The sequence below is a fragment of the Podarcis vaucheri genome, assembly GCF_965113315.1.
Source record: "Podarcis vaucheri genome assembly, chromosome: 2".
NCBI lineage: Eukaryota > Metazoa > Chordata > Lepidosauria > Squamata > Lacertidae > Podarcis > Podarcis vaucheri.
The window spans coordinates 90,086,668-90,108,558 of record NC_138760.1 but is presented as its reverse complement, the minus strand read 5'-3'; the positions used below and the strand labels follow the sequence as shown (position 1 = coordinate 90,108,558).

The 21,891-nt window shown below is 40.2% G+C and overlaps 1 protein-coding gene across 4 annotated transcripts in view; it reads left to right on the top strand.

The window, feature by feature from the left end:
* Positions 1-21,891, top strand: part of EEFSEC (eukaryotic elongation factor, selenocysteine-tRNA specific) — a 164,372-nt gene that overhangs the window by 43,869 nt on the left and 98,612 nt on the right. For all 4 annotated transcript variants that reach the window (XM_082209881.1, XM_082209884.1, XM_082209882.1 and 1 more), the window contains 3 exons: positions 3,580-3,787; positions 10,469-10,565; positions 13,945-14,109. In XM_082209881.1, the coding sequence (XP_082066007.1) occupies positions 3,580-3,787; positions 10,469-10,565; positions 13,945-14,109 (470 nt within the window). The remainder of the gene's footprint in view (positions 1-3,579; positions 3,788-10,468; positions 10,566-13,944; positions 14,110-21,891) is intronic.

Below are 21,891 nucleotides of genomic sequence, written 5' to 3'. Positions count from 1 at the left end.
AGCATGATTTTTGTTCTCATCCTGAAGCAAAGTTCTTAACCTGAAGCACTATTTCTGGGTTTGCGGAGTCTGTAACCTGAAGCGTATGTAACCTGAGGTACCACTGTACTTCCAAAAAGGTTTGCCTTTCCCCACATGCATTTAGGAAAGAAGTTCCATATTTGTGGGGCATCCCCTGCTTCTTCCAGTGTCACAACTTTCCATTCCTGGTGTGCAGTAGGAAGGATATGCTTGGTCTGATTCAGAGATTGGCAGTTTCCCATGACTTTTTCCACCCTCTTAGGCTTGTGGAGATGTTCATAATACAGTTGAGCTAGAATAACGTAAGCTTCTAATATTGCAAATTTCCTATACAAAAGCAAGCCCTGTGCAGGAATTTTGTAATGGCTGAAACCACCCTTGGTCTGTAGGGGGAAATCAGGATGTTATGCAGTGTTCATGCCTCAGTGCTTCTGCCTTAATTCCTTTCAGCCATGCTGGTCAAGATCCAATTTACATTGATTCAGGAATTATAGCTAGCACTATTCATTGTTTACGAAACACCTCAGCATTTCAGATTGTTTAGCAGTCACTGTTTCAGGTAAAGTGGTTCTTCTTTTACATGTTGGAAACAAAAGCTGAGAGATAGTGACAGCTAAAACTATACAAATTAGTTCAAGATTCACTTAGGCCTGATGTTGGCAGTTTACAGATCCAATGTGGTTTGGTTTTTGTGAAATTCACATTACAACACATCGGTTTTATGGAATGATTTGATTAATTTTATCTGATAAATCAAAATGCCTCAGTTCTTAAGGGCTTCAATTTTGAGGAGATTTCAGTTGAAAACAATGGTATAGTTGTAAGCTTGCTATGGTATAATCAGCAACAGTTTTATGTGTCGAAAAAAACAACGTACAGTGGTACCTCTGGATACGAACGGGATCCGTTCTGGAGCCCTGTTTGCATCCTGAAATGAATGCAATCTGCATCTGTGCGTGCGCGGGTCACGATTTGCCGCTTATGTGCATGCGCGTGATGTCATTTTAACTGTCTGCACATGCGCAAGTGGCGAAACCCGAAAGTAACGTGTTCCGTTACTTCTGGGTCGCCGTGGAGCGCAACCTGAAAACATTCAACCTGAAGCAACTTCAACCCAAGGTATGACTGTATACCTACTATATTCCAAAGCATATGCTGTTGTATCAGGCATTACTTGGACGTTGCTACAATTAACAGGCATTCTAAGTTTAATGTAATTCATTAATGACATTAAAGTAACATAAAATACACCACAACATTACAAATAATGAATACTAGGTACTCTGAAAAAAACATTTTAAAAGCACCCAAAATACGTAATTCATTTTTGCAACACTTGAGTATGCAGAATGGTGTATAATAATTTTCTTTAACCTCATAGCCCTGTGAACTAGGTAAATGTTGCTGTTCCCATTTTAGAGAAGGACACGTTTCTCCTGCAGTCACAGGTTGAAGTGAAAGATTATAATCTTACTGCTTAAAATTAATGCACCCCCAGTTTATGTAGATTTCTAGTGTTTAAATGAGGACAGCTTTTAATGATTAGCCGAAGAGTGGTTTCACATTTTAACATGCTGAAGTTACTTGTTTTCTCATGAGTTAGTAAATAATGCACTGTGACCCATACATTTGCTTGAATCACTGCATTGTAGTGCCCCAAAGATAATCGGAAAACATGGTGTCAGCCTGTTAAATGCACATGTGAAGCCATCTGAATGTTTGATAAGATGGAAATAGTGCTTTATTGCTTTGATTTTGTTTCACCAGTAAAAGATGGTCAGATACATTATGCTAATTGTGTATCTTGCCCTTGTGCTCCTCAGCTTTGATTACTACAGTGTGCTGCATTTTAATGCACTTTTAAGCTGAATTTTTTGAGCTCATGGACATTCTAAATGAGTGTGTATGGATATGGATAGCTGATTATATCGGGTAAATAAAGTAAGCCAAGAAAAAGCAAGCAAGCTCTTATATTCTGATGGTAAGGGAGAAACCGAAAGAAAAACAATTATGGTAAATCACGTGCCTTGGTCATAACCTTTTTTTAGCACAACCTGTTTTAGCATAACTTTTAGAATGTTGTTGTTAAGGATACAGTGGTACCTTGGGTTAAGTACTTAATTCATTCCGGAGGTCCGTTCTTAACCTGAAACTGTTCTTAACCTGAAGCACCACTTTAGCTAATGGGGCCTCCTGCTGCCGCCGTGCCGCCGCTGCACGATTTCAGTTCTCATCCTGAAGCAAAGTTATTAACCCGAGGTACTATTTCTGGGTTAGCGGAGTCTGTAACCTGAAGCGTATGAAACCTGAAGCGTATGTAACCTGAGGTACCACTGTATTATTGTTAAGACAAGTGAAACTGTCTGAAACTGCTGTTAAAATGCTTTATAATTTAACCCATATCATATAAAGCAGCACACCTTTTGAATAAGGCTATGACACATAACTACATTGTGCCAGTTCAGAGGTGCATATCTTAAGCCAAGATGTAAATTAGTGTTGTGACTTAAACGCTGAGTGAATAGATGAAGGGGGGAAACCCGATAGGTGGTCATACATTTCCAAAATCTCCATAACTGAGGGCCATGGCCAGTGTTTGGTCCCTGGTGAAGAATACACATATTTTGACACAGCACTATTAAGTTTGGTGGCTGGAGGCATTGGAAGGAGGAGGTTTGAAGTAGGCTTAGACAAGGGATCATAAGAACCATCTTATTTAGTTTGCTCTTGTGCATTTCTAGTCTCATTAGGTGGGGAAAGCAAGAGTTGTGCTCTTTGGCCTTCCCCTCCTGATAGCCCACCATCCTGACAGCCCACCTCTGCAGCCCTCAATGTGCTTGAACTGAACTTCTGCTGTGGTGAGTCTGTTCTACCCATGTTGGTTCTCCAGTTAGGGATCTATATTATTTGGGGAGCCACCATAAGTATAGCAAATCCCTCGGAGCAGAAGTTCAGCCTGGACTTGTGGGGGCTGCAGGGACATGCTGTTGGGATTATGATGGAGGGACGGGGCCAGCAAGCAGGGCCCCCCACTCTGTGAACATTTGGAAATTATCGAATTGGGTAAACAGCTGGTGCGCATTCCCGACTCCATATTATTGATCCTATTGCCACCCCTTTAAGTTTAATCTAATAGGGAGTTTTTCATGGTGAGAAGAATTTGACAGTGGTATTTTAACTGTTGTGGAGCGTTGCAGCGTTTATAGCACATTTTTAAGTCAGGACTATCAGATTGCTTTTTTAAAAAGTTTAAATTGTTCAGTTAAAATTATGTTGGGTCACTGTGGTTCTGAAATGAGATGTGATATATTGTATTTTTTTATTTGATACTCTGTGGAGCAAAATTAAATTTTGATTTCTGTTTTCTTTGTTTAATTATTTTCTGCCCTAGTGTTATAATCATTTAAATATCTAGAAAATGTAGAATGTTCACTGTGGAATTTTATCTAAGCCACCTGTTTTCTTTGGTTATAACAAATATGGGTGGTATTTGCAACCACACTTTTATTGTCTTGATGTTTTGAAATTTGACACTGATTCCATTTTTTTTTATTTCAGGGGCTCAGATAATTGACCTGATGATGCTCGTAATAGACGTAACAAAAGGGATGCAGACTCAGTCAGCAGAGTGCTTGGTGATTGGGCAAATTGCATGTCAGAAAATGATCGTGGTTTTGAACAAAATAGACCTTATTCCAGAAAGTAAACGACAAGCTGCTGTTGAGAAGGTGTCGAAGAAAATGCAGAAGACCTTGGAAAATACTAGGTATGTAACCAAGTGAGCCAGGTATGTACATGAAAGAAAGAGTCAGAATGAGCCATGTTCTATAAAGAAAATCCCTAAATCAAAGCTATCCAGGGTAGTAGCCACAGCTCAAGGGATCATGTATGAACATGTTCTGTAGATGACTGTGTAGTTTTCACATGCTTTCCATGGAAATGATTGAGAGCTATCCCACAGATGAAAAATGCCCTTTAATGATTTGATCAAAACGTAATCTCCTTCTTTGAAGGCTTAGTTAACACTCCCCCTCCCCCATACTTTGGAAAAGAGCTTGCAAGTGTGTACATATCCAGCCATAAGGTGTAGTATTGTGTTTGGTTTTGCATGGGTGTTAAATTGTCACTTATTTTATATGTCTAGTTACAGAGACAGGTTAGTTTGCTATATTCCTGGCCTGCTGCTCTGTTAGTGCCTTTAGCATCTGCATCTAGAGATACAACTTCATTTTTCTGTGAAATGTCTACAGAGCCACTGTCCAGCGGCAAGTTGTTTATGAAGGGAGCTGCTGTTGTTGAGGTCATGGTTACAAGTGGGTACATAGAGTGGATTTCCCCCTCACAAGGTCACAACATAGAAAGATTGCAAAGCAAAACCTAGGAATCTTCATTCTTCACCTGCTATGTTCCTTCCTCTTCTTAAGTTCTGAGAGTTTCAGCAGAAATAAATAGGGTATGCATTTTGAATACTGAATGTTTAACAAGTACAAGAGGACAAAATAAGTCGTCCAAACTAGGTTGCATAAACCACCTTATGTCTTACTCTGATTGCAGGATAGTGTCTTTTTGTTCCACCAAACAATCTGAAACATCTTACTGTTTTATCAGTCTCTCTGTTCGTCTTTGCCCTGTTTCCTTTTCATCAGTACACCATAAAGGTCACTGAGTTAAATTTCTATTTGCAGATTTGATAGAGACAAAATCCCATCAGTTTAAACTGTCCTTCAAGGTAGTTGCTGGAGGGCAAACAAATGTAAATAAGCTGCGATTTTTGTGTGTGTCAACCTGTTTTATAGTTTGATTCCTCTTTATTTTGTTATTCTTTGGTAAGTAAATACTTTCATATTTGCTCTGAGCTATCTTAAAATTTCAAAGCTCTAATTTCTCATTGACCTCAAATGCATGGTAAAGAATTTTATAGTTCTGGCTGTTTGTAAAATCAGTCAGGTAATATAATATCAGTGGCTTCAGTATTGGGTAAGAATGTAATTTCAGTAATAAGGTCCATGAGACTGCAAAAACTGAGCAGAATTATTATTTTACAACAACACCAACTGAAGGATTTCCTGAAATGTTATTTACTTGCTAGAAAGTTTGGTTTACAGTACATCTGTGATGCATCTGTTATGTTTGAACATACTGGCAACAGATGTTCAGCTGAGGGGAATATTCAGGTGAGTTGTACTTGTGAAACCGAATACTTATACTTGAGTTTATCCTTTCTCTATAATGTTGTCCCCGGAAAACGAAAAGGATTTTCTAGCTTTTACTTGAGTTGATATTACTGCTACTACTTGACACTGGGTTAAATATGCAACCTTGTTATAAATCAAGAGAAAATGACCACTGTAGAGTTCAACACCCTTCAACACCCAGATAGACTGAGGATTCTGACTGTAGGGTTGACAAAAGCTGGAAATATATAGCAAGGATATAAATGTCATATTAAAAATCCTCTCACCCTCTTCTCTGTTAAACCTTTGTAGCCCTTTGAACCTCATAATTTCTCAGAAGCCATTTCACCAGGCCTTCTGGCATATCTTGGAAGTTAAAGTGCAAGTGTGTTCTACAGAAAAAGAGCTCATAAATTAGAATGCTTGATCTTCCTTCCTCCATTATTAAAACTCAGGGTCATGCAATCTCATATTTTTCAGGCGATCTCTGTCTTTGTGATTAGGAATATGATTGTTTCCATCACCAAACCAACATTTGGCCAGCAGGAATTTCTGAAACATTCCTGATTCTTAGTATGTAAGCCAGCAGCACCATGGCTTATTGGAGTGATGTAGTCCTGCGTAGTCCTGCTGCTCACACTGGTCAGGATGGAAGCTTAGGAGATTGTGCCTCCCTGCCTCTACCTACCAAATTTAGTGCAACGATCCTGTGTTGCATAAGTGTTACCAGAACCTGTTAGTTTAAGAACCTTGGAGTTTATACTAGCCGACTAGCTTCCACCATGCTCCAATAAAGGTGGATGCAATAACAGTAGCTGTATCAAAAGCTCAACAGTTTGCTTAGAAAGCTCCATGTCTCATCCCCGATTCCCACAGCCATTATCTCTCCCACCTCCTTTAAGTGGTTTGTGAAGGAGTAAGGGCAAAACCTTTGTTGGGCTGGTTTTTAAGCTGGATTTTATTTTCCTAAAAAAATTTGAATTTGTGCATTATGTTAAAACACTTTAGCAAGCTGCCACATTTTTCTCTAGGGTGTAACAAATTGTCTTATTTATAGATTATAATGTAAGGATTTTTTCTAGGACCGATTGGATGCTTTTGTTTGGGGAACATGCCTATTCCTCTGAAGTTTGTGGATCAGCCCCCTTGCACCAGACATCCAGATTAGTTTTTAGTAAATTTATCTTTACCTCTTAGCCACACTTCTAGTACTCCTTTTAGTGATTCTGCTCTCTGCTGGGACTAGCCCATTAAAGATGCTTAGATGTGAAGGCTGGATTAGATACTGCAGGAAGTTAGACTAGCTGCCCTTTTGCCCTGCAGTTTTGTGGTTCTTATAGTTGCCAGTTTTGGCTCTTTGAGTGAGCTGCATATATTTCTACACAAAGGGCTCCTTTCTCATTCCTTTTGAATGCATGTAGGCTCTAATGAATGTATGGGGGCTGCGGATGAATGCAGAGAGGCACTTAAGGACTTCCAATGAGTTGAACGGATTATTTGCTAAAATATTAGTGATACAATCCATGCTAACAGAGAGGCATAGCATCAAGCCAGATTCATATCGTGCAGAGGACAGGAATAGGAATTACATCCTCCTTGGCAACCCGTAGGCGACTTCATTACTGTGTACCATGAATTGTAAAGCTGGAAAGAAAGTGATGGCATTCACTCAAAGTCTCCTTGCACTGAAGCAGGATCCTCTGAATCTATGTACATCTTAGACCAGGGGACGTCTAGCATTTTGACACTAGGGGTGAGAACATTTTTCACACAGGGAGCTTTTCAAGCCCCTATAGCACTGCAACGTGGAAAGCTGCGCCTGCTGAAACCGCTTTTAGGTCAATGCAAATAGTACAGTAGCCCTAATATTCAAAGTTTGGTCTTCCCTGATTTGATGGTGGGCCAGTTTGGATATACGGTAATGCTGAATCATTGCTTAGTGTTGCGCAGGAGTAGTTTTTCTGAACCAGTGTTTCTGCTGCTTACTGTAATGGCGCAAGGCAGAGAGAGGTGGCAAGGTCAGGACTGTGTTGCTGCATTGGTGGGTGTGCTGGATTGGCTGTGTCCCTATATATATTTCATTTTACAACAAACTCTTAAAAATCAAGTTGTTACATATTTCATATTTCGACTGCCTTCCCCCTCTTTCTGTGGTCCCTTATATTTATAATATTTTTACTCCATTTCCAAATTAAACCGATTTATTATTTAACACATATAGCCAATAGTTGTTTAATATCACTGCACATTTTTACATTAATCCTGCTAATGTCTTAATCTTTTTGCAGTATTTTTGTAAACATTCAATAAACGATTTCCACTCTATGTTAAAAACATTGCAGTCTTGATTTCTTATTCTTCCAGTTTTCTTCCTTCCATCTTTGGGCAAGTAAGATTTGAGTGGCCATGGTCGCATACATAATTTGATTTTTATATTGTTTAAGTATCTCTGGTCCCATAATTCCCCAAAGAAAAGCCTTTGGTTTCTTCATAAAAGTTGTGTCCCTGTACCATCCTGGTCTGTGGCAGCGTGTCAGGAGGGCGGCTCTGCCTCACTGTCCCACCCCACTGGCCTCTCATGGTCTTATGGGCACAAGCTGCAGCATTCCTTGGCCTCACTCTCCCTGCTTTTTAGGTACCCGAGTTCTTCATTACCTCAAACTTTGAGGGACTTTGGTAACTTCAAAGTCCAGTTAGTGAACAAAGCACAGTTTGATCCTGGCTTGTCTGAGCTAACTACAATTTAAACTAACAAGAGGTCCCTGATTTCAGATGTAACATGGAGCTCTGGTTAATTTAAAATAGAATGTGGAAGCTTTCAATCTGCTGTTCTTGTGAGTGAATGTGGTGGAGGGAGAGCTCATGAGCTTGCATCTTACTGCAGCTTCTGCATATAATATTAAACTGTCTCCAGATTGGCCCTATGTCTGTAGATGTGGGCCTCAAATAAAAGCAGCACCCCTTCCTCCAGTTTTGTGATAAATTTGGCTGACTGGTTTATTTATTTCTGTAGCACGTCTAGCATTCCAAATGCTTCACAGTGCTTACTGTATTCTTAAAAATCCCACAAGTGTTAAATTCTCCGTTGCTTCTGTTACAGATTCAGGAGCCAAGAGATTGTGATAGGCCCAAGAGCTTATCCACTAGTGACCAGTAATTTGAACCCAGTCCTTCTAGGTCCAAGACTGCATGTCTGCAAACTCTATCTGTCAAACCCACTTTTCTTAGTGCAGATCCTGTCTATCCGATATGTCACGTCTACTTGTGTGAACGTTGATACCTCGTAGGAAGTGGAGGACAGGGGAGACATCTGAAAATCTCAAGGGGAAATGGAAGTTCTCACCTTATTTGGCCACATTTGAGGCACAAGATTAAAGCAAGCCATGTAATACTGCACTCCTTCCCCACTTCTCCTCCTCTTCCTACTGGCCCTGATATATGTTTGGTGGCTCTTGTATAACTTAATATGTTTTTATAGAGTGGAACTGTAGTCTTCTTCATTTTCCAATGTTTTAGCAAAGGTATTACTGTGAGAAGCAGGTGTTCTGATGCCACTAAAACTGGTTACAGGGGGGGGGGGAGTTTGTTCCCAAGGTATGCTATATGTTAATACATTTGTAAGAGCAATATGTCATGTTTTCAGCCCTTGCCTCTGAAAAAAACACACACCAAGGCACCTAATTCAACATTAATTTATATGTATTAGGAGAGATTGCCCAAATGTATTTGGATAAAAATAATTGAATTTCCAAAAAGCTTTATGGTTAATCGCTCGAATTCTCAGTACACATTTTTATCGTCCTTTGTCCCTGGGAACCTTAGGCTTATGGCACATAAACAGAGAAAATACCTTGTATACAGGATTAGTGTTAGATAACTTCAGTGGAAGGGCAATACACTTGGGCTGTGATCCCAGTGGAGCCTGCACTGGAGCAGCTTTGAGAATCAAACTTCCCATGAACATTCTTGCTTTGTCAAAAAGTTCCCTTCCCCCAGGAACTTGCCCCTTTGAGATGAAAATCTAAGGCTTTGGAGCCTGAAAACAAAAAAGGCAAGGGACAGGCCTTTGACTCAGAAACTTCTTGCCAGTATTTGTTATGTGGCTGAAGTTGAATGCTTCCTAGAACTGAGCATTTACTGTATTTGTAACATTTTCCTGCCCCCACTTTTTATGGCAGAAAATGATCTATTATCATTCTGTTTACTTAGGTTTTTGTCTTAAGAAGGAAAAAAGCCTTCTTTTTAAAAGTGCCAATAGTATTTGTGAGGCAAAATCTGATCGCAGGTGCAGAAGATATGTGGCAGAGGATTCAGCATCCTGAGAATGTCAGCTTTCGATTTTTAAATTCCTTCAATTGCTGCTTTCAAGTTCTTCATTATATAGGCGGGTCTTATATAAATATTGCTGATTCTTGCTGAGAACCCCAAGCTGTCTGAAAGAGAAGCCATAGCAGAGCGCAGACCATGTATTTTGTGTTTAGGAAGCCCAGCTCCAGTTTCCAGATTCTCTGGTTCCATACTCAGCTAGCAGGAGATGTAAAAGTTGTCTGTCTGAGACCCTGAAGAGTCCCTGCGTTGATGATATCTTCTGAAACTTGGCTACTCCTAATTTATTACTTGCCTAGAAAGTAAGAAAGAGAAGGTAGAACGCATACAAAGACACATGCTATAGCCTTGAAAAGTCCATCACTGAATATACCATGATTCCATTTGCAGGTGGAAGTGTACTGTTATGTGATTTGCTTCCTGTTGAGTTGGCACCACTGAAAAATCAGGAAAGTGTTGTGGTTTTCCTGGTGAAAACAGGCAGGCAGGACACATTTGCCTTGGAGTTTGTGGGGCTGCGCCCTGGAACAGAGCCAATGCAGTAGGATGAGGCTGGGTCAAATTAATTTTCCCCTTAGTTTCTTTGGGCCAGTCCTTGGACTTGACTGGGTCATTAGCCTATATGCAAAAAATGTAAAATGTCCTTATTTAGGCACGTGCTCGGGAGATTGAGGAGGAAGGTCTGGATTGGTTAGGTGCCACTCAAACTGTATTTGGTCTAGTTATGCTTTTTTAAACATTAATTGGTTTCAGGGAATATTCAACATGTTTGTTTATATGAAATCATCGCTGGGCAGGAGGGTGTTATTACTGGAATTTTATAGTGTAGTGTAGTTTATTTTCTTCTCTGAGCCACTTAGGAATGGAGTGGTCTTGAAATCTATTTTTAAAAAGAGAAGAAAAAAGAAGGAGTGACTTGTCTCTGAGGTGGAATTCTCTTTTCTCAGGTTCCATGGGTGCCCTATAGTTGCCACTGCAGCAAAGCCTGGCGGACCAGAAGCTCCAGAAACAGTGACGCCGATAGGGGTTTCTGAACTAATTGAGGTATGTGTCTTGGAAATGTTGTCAGTCTGGGCATGCCACAAATCCTTGTGTCTGAAGGATAGTGTGAAATGATTTAATTGGAGGGGTGTATCTGAAGCAGTCCTTCACCAATAGAATTAGGGAATATAATTCTCTCTTAAGAATACAAGCACGGCTTGGTGGGATGGGTGTGAGGGCCTTCTCAGCTGCTGCACCCAGATTAAGAGTCACTTTGCCCTGTGAAGTGCCACTGGCCTCCTCCCTCCCTACTTCTCCTTCTCCTTCTCCTTCTCCTTCTCCTTCTCCTTCTCCTTCTCCTTCTCCTTCTCCTTCTCCTTCCCCTTCCCCTTCCACTTCTCCTTCTCCTTCTCCTGCTCCTGCTCCTTCTCCTCCTCTCCTTCCTCTTTGCTGGTTAGTAAAGATCTTTTTATTCTGGCTGGATTTTTATGAGCTAGACAAGGTTTCAATGCCCCCCCCCCTTTTAACTGATGATTTTGTAATTGTTTGGCACTGTTTTTATGAACCTATCATTTTATAACCTGTAAGCTGTGCTGAAGTGCGTTTACACTAGAAGGGGGGATGTAAATGTCCTGATAAATAAATGACAGAATGATGGAAACCCCAATGTTTTTAAAGTCCCATAGCCCTCTTCAAACAAAGTGGGACTGTGTTGGCTGGTTCTATCCCAACTTAGATCCGCTGTGAGAAAAGCCCTGGTGGCTATATTTTAACACAAACTCATGAAAAGGCGCTCTACATGCATGCAGGGGCTTCTGTGTGATTAAGGTCTGAACACTTAAGGGTTTATGTGACACAACCTTGTGTGTACTGGACCCCTCCACTCTCCCTTGCATATGGGAGGTACTGTCAAGGGCTCAATATTATGTGATTTTTTAAAAAATGTACTTATTAATTTTTGGAAAAACTGTCATGTTTGAATCCAAAAACTGCTATTTCATCAAGGAGGAGAGGGCTTTGTTTGTTTGTTTGTCTGTTAGCAAAGGCTGCAATCCTATTCATACCTTTGGTGAGAAGTCCCTTGTACTCAGCAGAACTTCCTTTTGAAGTACTGGGTAGACACACATAGGATTGCACTGTTCAAAGTAAACATTGTAGAACTCAACTTTGAGTACTTAATAAATAAACTGAATTTTAAAACTCTTTAAAAACCAAGTTAGAAGCTACCTTATCCCAAATCACTGCTCTATTTCTGTGACTGGTTTCCATCTTCTCCATGGTGGAAATGACATGACTTAACTGGGTGGTCTCATGCATGTTAACTGTGTTTTGCCACAAAGTCATTCCCTGTCCTCCACTCTTCAACCTCATTATTTCATGATTGTCATATATGCTTGCTGATCTAGCTGTGTAAATTGTATATGTTTTCTTTGTGTATGTGTGAGAAATGGCTAGGGGTATATTCTCACAGTTTAAGGTGCCCAAATTCACCACAGGGTTTCCTCCTCTTGAAAGGCAGAAATGTAGACACAGACTTTAGATGGTGCAGATAAATTTCGTTAGTTTATTCAGAGGGTTCCACTGCAGAAAAAGACAATGCAGAGTTTTCCATGTTTCTGGCAGCAGTTTGTTTATTTATTTAAATATATTTTGTCCTGGTATGGCCTGCATGAGTCAGCTTTCAAATTGCCACTATAATTGTATGCATTAGCTTGCAGGTATCTACCTATAAGCTTGGAGAATATTAATGACAAAATATCCTTAATTGATTAGCATGTTTTTGAGGAAAAAAATGTGCACATTCCAGGTTGGCCAAGCTACCTTTAAAGTAAACCAGTTAGAAAGTTGAGAAGCATCTTTCCTAACTGTCTCTATTTGTCCCCTATGTAGCAGCATCTAAGTTCAGTGGTTTTCCTGAAAATGTGCCCTAGATTCTCGACCTGTAAATTTACCACACAGGATAGTAACTTTAAAAAGAACAGCTGTTCAGAAGGCAGTAATATATTGTCAACTTGATGCAACCATGAACTTAAAGATAACTTTGATTATAACAGAAAATGTGTGAGTTTACAATATCTTTTTTCAATAAATAATGGTTGATTATTTATTGTGACAAACTAAAATTGAAATTGGTGGTGCCTAAGACTGCCCCAAGGAATAATTTTATTTAAAATGTATAGGGCTCAGTTAAATATATCCTTGTGGACTTGGAGGTTTCCTCCACCCCCATTTTTTAAGGACTTCAATCATGATCTATGCATGAATTGTGGGACCCAATTGATTATCTGTTGACTTTGTACAACCTGGATTTAAGTGTCATGGATTCATTGTGTAGTCTCCAGCAAGTCACTATTTCTTGGCCTCAGTTTACCATCCATGAAATGGAAATTCTAATGTCCCACATTTCGCAGAGTAGTTAGTAGCCAAATGAGGTAAAAGCACATTAGGTTACAGGTGGGGAGAGGGATTTATTTAGAAACATATGTGAGGCAGGAGGGAAATTGTGGAGCTTTGACCTAGATCTCCAATTACAATAATATTAAAATGCCCAGATGAAATTTAGTGTGAGCCCTCCTGCATACTATAGATGTGTGCACCTGGATTTAAATCCCTTTGTAATCCCTTTCAACAGAGAGCCCTCCACCTTGCTTACTGGGCTGTGGACGCCTTCATGAGATCTTGAATGGTACTGCGAGATTTTCTGAAGGCCTTGTGAGACCTTCCCAGAACCCAGTAAGCAAGCCTGAGAGCTCAAAAGCTCTTTCTGCACCAGGAAAGGCAGGCATGGAAAGAGCTTTTAAGATTCCTGACTTGCACAAGTTTAATTTGCATGATATCAGCTGGCCAGCCACCAAATACATAAAGCTGCGATCGTGCCAGTTGCGATCCTGCTGTAGTCACAAATTGTCCAAGGCGAAGAGAGGAGCGGATATAGGGATTTTTGAACTTTTCATGTGTGCAGCTCTTGAGAACAGGGTATATGCATTCAGGGGATGTAAGCATTTGCTCTTCACTGTAGCGCAGCAGTGTCTGCATTGCTTTTGGCAGGATCTTTGTCCCTGGCATTGTTTGCTAACCAAGCTGATTGTGCTGCACCAAATCCTTAAGGCAGAAAACTGAACTCTGTTGCTGCTGCTAAGCGTGCATATTCTGGGTAGCGTACCCAGTTCATTTGACGGTGACCTGCTCCAACCTTGCTGCAGGACTCCTGGAATCAGAAAAAGTATATAATGGTTAAAACAGTCCTCCTCATGTTTCCTCCGTTCATGCGCGATATGATGGCTCACCAACCTGTTGTTGTTGTTCAGTCGTGTCTGACTCTTTGTGACCCCATGGACCAGAGCACGCCAGGCACTCCTGTCTTCCACTGCCTCCCGCAGTTTGGTCAGACTCATGCTGGTAGCTCACCAACCTACAGTGCTTCTTTTTGTATTGTGTTTAGGTCCTGAAGTCAGAGGCTTACCTACCCACAAGAGACCCTTCGGGATCTTTCCTCATGGCCGTAGATCACTGCTTCTCCATTAAGGGTCAAGGCACTGTGATGACGGGAACCATTCTTTCAGGCTGTGTCAGCAATGGAGACAATGTGGAGATTCCGGCCCTCAAGGTGAGTGTATCTTTTCTATCACTAACATCTCTATAAAAGGGAATGAGAAAAACATGCAAAGGTAAGACGGTGCTTGCTTCTCCCTTGCTTCTCGTCTCTCCATATATTTCCTAACTTACCTAACCAACCTGTGTTGGTTTGCTTGTAGGAAACTTAACAAACCCTTTGGGAAAAACTGTATAGCACCATGCAGCTCTTAACATGGTATTGTTCAATGGAATCACGAAGAATGTAATTTGCAAGGGAAATGGAAGCCGCGGGCTGGCTTATTAAAAGGGGGAGGCCCCAGAAACAAGGATATGGGAAACAGTTCAGGCAGCCAAACGGGGCAAAATCTTTGCCTAATTGTAGCAGCAGACAGAAGCGAGAAGAGAACAAATTCAGGGCATGTTTGTGGTCAAGAACATTAGGTGAACATTTTAAAATCTGCTTTCAGCGAGATTATGTGCCTGAGGACTGTGGGTTCAGTCCTTTTTGGAGACATTATTTAGAAAGACACAGGAAATCACTGGGGAAAATATTTTGACAGGGGAAAATGACAACTTTAATATTCTGCTTGCTTCAGAAAAGGAGAAGACTATAAGAAAAGTGTATGGCACTAGAAAAGTGAAGAGTTAGCTGTTGCAATAAAATGTTATATGGCACCAGCCTGTGAACAAATGATGAACCAAAGCAGAGTAATTATTTTTCCATATATTTCCAACTGAAAATGTATATGAGCAGCTATTAGCATGGTAAAAAATGTAACATCATACCCTTTGAATGTTCAAATGTCATGGACATGGAAGAAATGTATATCCTAAAACTGAACTTAAGTGTTTCCATTTATTCAGATGTAAATCTGCTTAGAATGTCACCCTTTGCAATCCAATCCTAAGCATGTTTCCTCAAAGGTGAGTCCCACTCTGTTGTAAGGGATTTACTCTCATTTTAGTGAGGATACGATTGCAGCCTTGGACCCATTGGAGATCAGCTTAGTATCCATTCCTTCCTTCATATGTCCTGAATGTTACAGATGTCTCTGTTTTTGCTTTCCACCACCTCTCTCTGATTATTCTCTCTCAATCTGAGTAATCTGACATTTCAAAAACTGTCTGAAAAAACCTAGTAGTCCCCTTTCTAACTTTGTAAAATTTAGCACTGTCAGTGAATGTGAATCACGTACTGGCATTTTTATTGCTAGACAATATGAGAGCCATGGCTACAAAACAAGCAAAATGACTATCCTCTTTCCATGAGGGCATCCATTGGTGGAATGGAACATCAAATGTGAGACGCAGAATAAACGAATGATAAATGGGGCTTTTCAGATATTGGGTTGAAAATCTTGTACCGTAAACCATTTGATTCTGAAATGCAGTTTTTCAGATAACCCTTTAAATATTTGTCACAAGGAAAACTTTGTTTCATTAGTCTGCATTTTTGCCTAAAACTAGTAAGATTATATGGAAAAGAAGGACAGCATGGCTTGTAATGTGAAGAAAGGATAAGATCAAAGAGATGAGAGAGGTGTGTGTAGATCCAGAAAATACTCACTTTCATTGTCAGTGTGTGAGCTTTGTACAGTACTCCTATGATATAGATGAGTTTGATAAACTTGAATTGGTTCCAGTTGTTTCAATCAACATGCTATGATAGGAAAGGAAATTCAAATCCTAGAGTTAAATAAAGAGATAGAAAGGCACAAGAACACCAGAAAAAAATCAAGACATCATTTCTTCATTATTAGGTAAGGTTCACTTTTATTAGGTTTAACAGCGCCATTAAAAATCGAGTTGTTGTTTTAAAAACCGATTACATTATTAGTAGTAGTACTGATATTTTGCTTGTTGGCTATGTCTGTTCCTTAGTTCAGGAGTGGGGAATCTGTGACCCTCTAGCTGAACTACAACTCTCATCATCCTTGACCATTAGCCATGTTGGCTGGGACTGATGGGAGTTGGGGTCCAGCAAAAGCTGGAGGTCCACAGGTTTCCCACCCCTGATTTAGTTATGTAGAATATAATTTTAGTTAGATGTTCAGCATGCATCCAGCACTTTTGGTTTTTAGATAAGTGTGCGCCTCCACATAGACAATATTACATTGGGTTTCTCACGTATGCTGTGTGGAGTGCTAGGCTTGAATACCTGTGAGAGGTTATTCCATTCACAGGTCTACAAAGTAACAGAGGAGGCAGAGTTTATAACACACTCTGGATCATGACATTCCTTGACCTTTCTTTGCCCTGACCCTTTGCTAACTGAGATTGACAGCTGGTGCCCACTGGGCATTGGGGACATTGCAAAACAGCTGCTTTCCAAATTCAAGGAACCCTCCCAGCAAATAAAGTGGCATCTCGTACCTATTCTGCTAATAGACTTCGACATCTGTGACCGCTTGAACTTGCACAAAGGAGGGACAGAGCAATTAAAAATAAACAGTGACATTCTCGAACGCCCATACTTTCTGATTGAGGTTGAGAACGCCAGCAGCACACAGATTCCTTTACACTGTTGCCTATGTAAATTGCCATCTGGGGTTGATTATTGGAACTGCAACGAGAGAAGTGTGTGTGTGTGTGTGTGTGTGTGTGTGTGTGTGTGTTGGCTAAAATGTTTGACGCGGCAAACCATTCTCCAATGAGGCAATTTAATACTATTTGCTCAACAGTACTTGAAATCCATCTTGAAGAGCATGAGCCTAGGATTTGTGCTTTGAAAATGTGGTGATAACACATTTCTGACTGGCCTTTGGGATTACCTTAATGATAATTAAGGTATTTAATTTGCCACATATCCAACTTAATAAACTGGAGCAGCATATATGATGTGACACAACTGCTGCCTTTTTAATAATAAAGTTTTGGAATGAGGGTATCGAATATTGTGTTCCCTCCCCCTTTCTTGAGTTAAAAAGAAAGAATTTGCCCATTACTCCAGTCATTTAAAAAACTTGGGAGCAAACTCCTAAGTAGAAAACTGAGTTGTCATCATTGTCTTTATTTTATAGGCTAGGAAGCAATGTTGTTACAGGAAGTTGCTGTAAAGGTAGATTTGTATGCCTTCAACCAGATTAGTTGAAAGCTATGTTTTCTCTCTTTCTCCTGCACAGCCCAGTAGGCAATCTGTTGGTGACCTTTCTAGCACTTTCTAGGACACATCATAAAATCATAGAATTGTAGAGTTAGAAGGGAACCTGAGGATCATCTACCATGGTTCAATCCCTTGTGATGCAGGAATCTCAACTAAAACATCCATGGCAGATGGCTATCCAACCTCTGCTTAAAAACCTCCAAGGAAGGAGAGTCCACCTTCCCAGGGACTCTGCTCCACTCTTGAACAGTCAGAAAGTTCATCCTGATGTTTCTTTTGCCGATAGATGGGACTTTATTTTCACAGCATTGTCTTGCTGTGTGTGCTGTTGCTGCCTCTCATAAGAAAGAAGTGGTTAAAGCAGGATAATGGATGCAAGAAGTAAAGAATGGCAGCACTAGGTAGTACAAAAGCAAACTGACAGGGGAATCTTTGAACTCTTTGAGTTTGTGGGAGGGGGTTATTGGTTTGTTTCTGTTTTTATTATGCACTTGTGTTCTCATTTTATATTTTTATATTGTGAACTGCCCTGTGATCTTTGGATGAAGGACGATATACAAATTTAATAAATAGCAACAACAACAATTGATGCCTATGAATTGCCCGCAGTTGCTGTTCATATTCTTGGCTTGATAAAACATGCCAAAGCACAGTCTATATACTGTAGAATTGATTTTATGGATGACCTACAATGCTTCTGCTTGCACAACAGCACTTTCCACTTGTAGTAATAATAATAATAATAATAATAATAATAATAATAATAATAATAATAATAATGCCTTTGTCTTCCCTTCCTCTCCCCATGCACCCCTAAAATATGTTCTGGAAGCCTGGATACCAGCAGGGTATAGGCAGAGAAAATTATGCCCAGTTGCACACATGGAAATCTGTTGTGCATTTACACAGGCGACACCAGTATAGATGTTATACCACAACATCTATACCACAACAGAAAATGAGAGAAGTAATTTATAGCCCATGTAATACAGTAGTTTTAGAAACATCAAAATCCAGCACTATAAAGGTTCTCCTGACCTGGAAGGAACAACTTTCTTTTATTACATATTAACTCAATAATCTGCTCAGGTAAAGGAGACAAAACCAAACTGTGTCTTTGAAGTATCTGTAGGCAAGGTCTTGTCACTGCTGCAACCATTTGAACTGAGCCAGGAAACTAACTGGTAGCTACTACAGTTGGGCCGGAATTGATGTATGGTAGTATGTTCAGACCTTCTGGTCCCAGTTAATAATCTAGCTGCTGAATTCTTCACTGGCTGTACTTTCAAAACTGTCTTCAAAGGAAACCCCATGTATAATGGAGCTGAATGTATACACTAGTGGCCAAAATTGTGGAAACCTTTTGGGAAAAGTGTATTTTCGATGTTTGACGGCTCTTAGAAACCCCTTTTTTGGAGCAATACCATAAAATTATATATCAGTGGAAAGATAATTTAATGAAGAATGTAATGCAACAAAGTTTGTTCAATTATCTGCATTCTATCAAAAATTACAGCCAAATAACAAGAAAAAGGAAGCAGAACTTGCTTAGGTTGATATGCAGTAGCTTTCCTTCATTTGAATGTAGCCAATGAGCACAAGTGTTTAGAGAGCCAATCAGGTTTCATACTGCTTTGGGGATGATCCATTCAGGTCGCAGTAGGATTCAGCTATTGATGCTATAGTAACTCAGTGCTGCTGAGGCCGCTTGTGCCTCCAGTGACAGCAGCGGATTCAGAAGGACCTCCAAGCTGCTCACCTGCTCTTTTAGTAGGGAGTGCAACTCCTTCCAGAGCAGGTCGATTCCTTAATATTTATTCCTTTTGTCAGGATATTTCAGCATATTTCTGTTGAAATATGAAGTGGTATATAAATTAAATAAACACGTGAGAAGATTGGAGGAACGAAGGTTGTGGATGGGCGCATAATGTAACCAGTTTAGAGATGGGGGCAGGTTGAGTCTGCAGAGACCTTAAGTCCTGCTTTCATGCTTAAAGCAAACACTTTAAGAAGGTATGCTATGACCTTAAGAGAAATAAGTCCACCTTAAGTGCCAATTAAAGCAAAGCAGAGACATCACCTTGCCAACAAAGGTCCGTGTAGTTAAAGCTATGGTTTTCCCAGTAGTGATGTACAGAAGTGAGAGCTGGACCATAAAGAAGGCTGATCGCCAAAGAATTGATGCTTTTGAATTATGGTGCTGGAGGAGACTCTTGAGAGTCCCATGGACTGCAAGAAGATCAAACCTATCCATTCTTAAGGAAATCAGCCCTGAGTTCTCACTGGAAGGACAGATCGTGAAGCTGAGGCTCCAATACTTTGGCCACCTCATGAGAAGAGAAGACTCCCTGGAAAAGACCCTGATGTTGGGAAAGATTGAGGGCACAAGGAGAAGGGGACGAGATGGTTGGATAGTGTTCTCGAAGCTACCAGCATGAATTTGACTAAACTGTGGGAGGCAGTGGAAGACATAAGTGCCTGGCATGCTCTGGTCCATGGGGTCACGAAGAGTCGGACACGACTAAACAACTAAACAACAACAACAAGTGCCAATTTGTTGTTTTTTTAATATAAAAAGTTATTAAATAATTAGAGTAGTTGTGGGAAGTACGGTAGTAAGAGTGAAACAAATGTTGGAAAGCTGACTTATGTGTGGAGCTCAAAACATTAATTCCAAGAGAATAAAGACTTTTCTTAAGTCTAAGAATTATACTACGGTAATTACCACAGATTTATGTACTCTAGTTGTATGATGATGATGATGATAAAATTCAGAACCACATGTTAGTGAGGGTTGCAGCTCATAGCAGCTGTTTGCAAATTACAATCAAGTGGCTTGGAAAAGCAGTCATGACCCTGTATGTCCTCTTCTCAACTTTAACTAAAAAAAATCCATTAGGATTCTGACTTCTTAGTTCCTGTGCAAGATCGCTCCCTTTTAAAAGAACATTTGTCCAGAATTACTTTGGTCTTGTACATAAGCCTGTTAATGAGCATGTTAATAAGGAGGGAAACCCGCTATAGTCAATTTTATGATATTTTATTTTGGTTTGCCTTAGTCTGTACCGTTTTCATAGTGCAACACACACACACACACACACACACACACACACACACACACGAACACTACTATGAGCAAATCCAGTCAGGCTTGCAGTTATGATGCACTGGAGGCTGTTCAAATTTAATGACAAACATATTCCAGTTTAGAGATGTGCCCATCCTGGCAACCTAATACAACATGTTTGTGCCAATGTGTTTACTTTCCTCCTGGCAAACAGTCAGTGTGTGACTCTGTTTCTTCAGAATGGTTGGCATACAATGTCCTAGGCACTTACTTGTTGGGGCAACAGATCTGAAGATATGGCTATAAGTAAAACTTCCTTTTTTTTAAAAAAGGGGGGATCTGGAGCTCCTTTTATTGCAAGTGTTTAAAGAATAGGATCGCAGCATGCCAAGAACTTCTCTTGCACAGGCCCCGTTGAAATGAATGTTTCCCGAGATCGCGGCTATGCTCTTGCGCCACTCCCATTTGTTTCTGTAAGGTTTGTTCTGTTCCTTGTGTATTGTGCTCTGTGAGTTTTTCAGATCTCTTGTTTGTGGAAAGTTCATTGGAAGGTTCTGATGCAAGTAGCTCTTTAGAAGCCTCTTTTTATTTTACCCTCATTATTTTGGTATATTTTTCAGCCATTGTTTTTGTTGAAATGCTGTGAGTGGAAGCCAGCTCATCAGATCTATTGGGTGGGAGAAACTAATGGATGAACAGGAGAGCTTAACATCTAGCGAAGAGTAAATTTCACACCTATTTAAAATTATGAATACACTTTTAAGTAATTGTTGGTTCGTTTCCTTTAATTGCCTCTCAATTTCTGGGTTGAGGTGATCGCATTAGGCCAGGCACATTCTTTACATAAGCAAAGCATGCAGGACTTGGCAGGTGATTGGACATAATTTCTTTTCCAGGTGAAGATGGTGTTCCTTATCTTGGTTTGCGTGACATGCTAAGTCAAGGCTTGGCTTAGCGAAACCATGTGAGTGAGTGTGCTCCCAGAGACAAGCTCTCTTTGCTCCTCCCTGGTCCTTTTATGCTTCTAAGATTAAGCCAAAGTTTGCCTTAGCATGTTGTCCTTACCAGGGCTTATGATTAAGCTTTCTTCTCACTAACCATAAGCTGTATTCAACCTTGTGTACAACTCCTGAGCCAGACCTTAGCGGCGAAGCAAAGTGGTTGCAAGCCTGCCTTCAGGAGTTCGCATGGTCTCTCCTGGTATAAGTTGTAGCTTTATGTCCTATCATTCAGAGACCAGAGAATTCAGCTACAACTTTCCACAACCACGTGACTCACTTTCCCCTTAGCGCCGATTAAAACCTTCTGTATTAATTAAATCATTGATCACTGTTAAAATAATAATCAAGATATGAAATATATTGTATAGCAATACCTGCATCATCTTGTCTTACAATGAAGTGCCCTGCATTTGTCCTGCATGTGAGATACAAATGAGCATAAAATGAAACTGAGATTAGCGCTTTGAGCTTTGGGGAAAAGTCGTATCGTTTGTGACTTTTGTGTCCAGCATCTGAACCTTGTAAGTCAGGTACAGTATTTCTTTTCCCATGGATAGTTATGTCTAAGGGGTGCCCTTTCCTAATTAATGTGATTTAGGAGCGGGGCTGGTTTGAAGGATGGGTTTCACTCAGGGCCAGGTT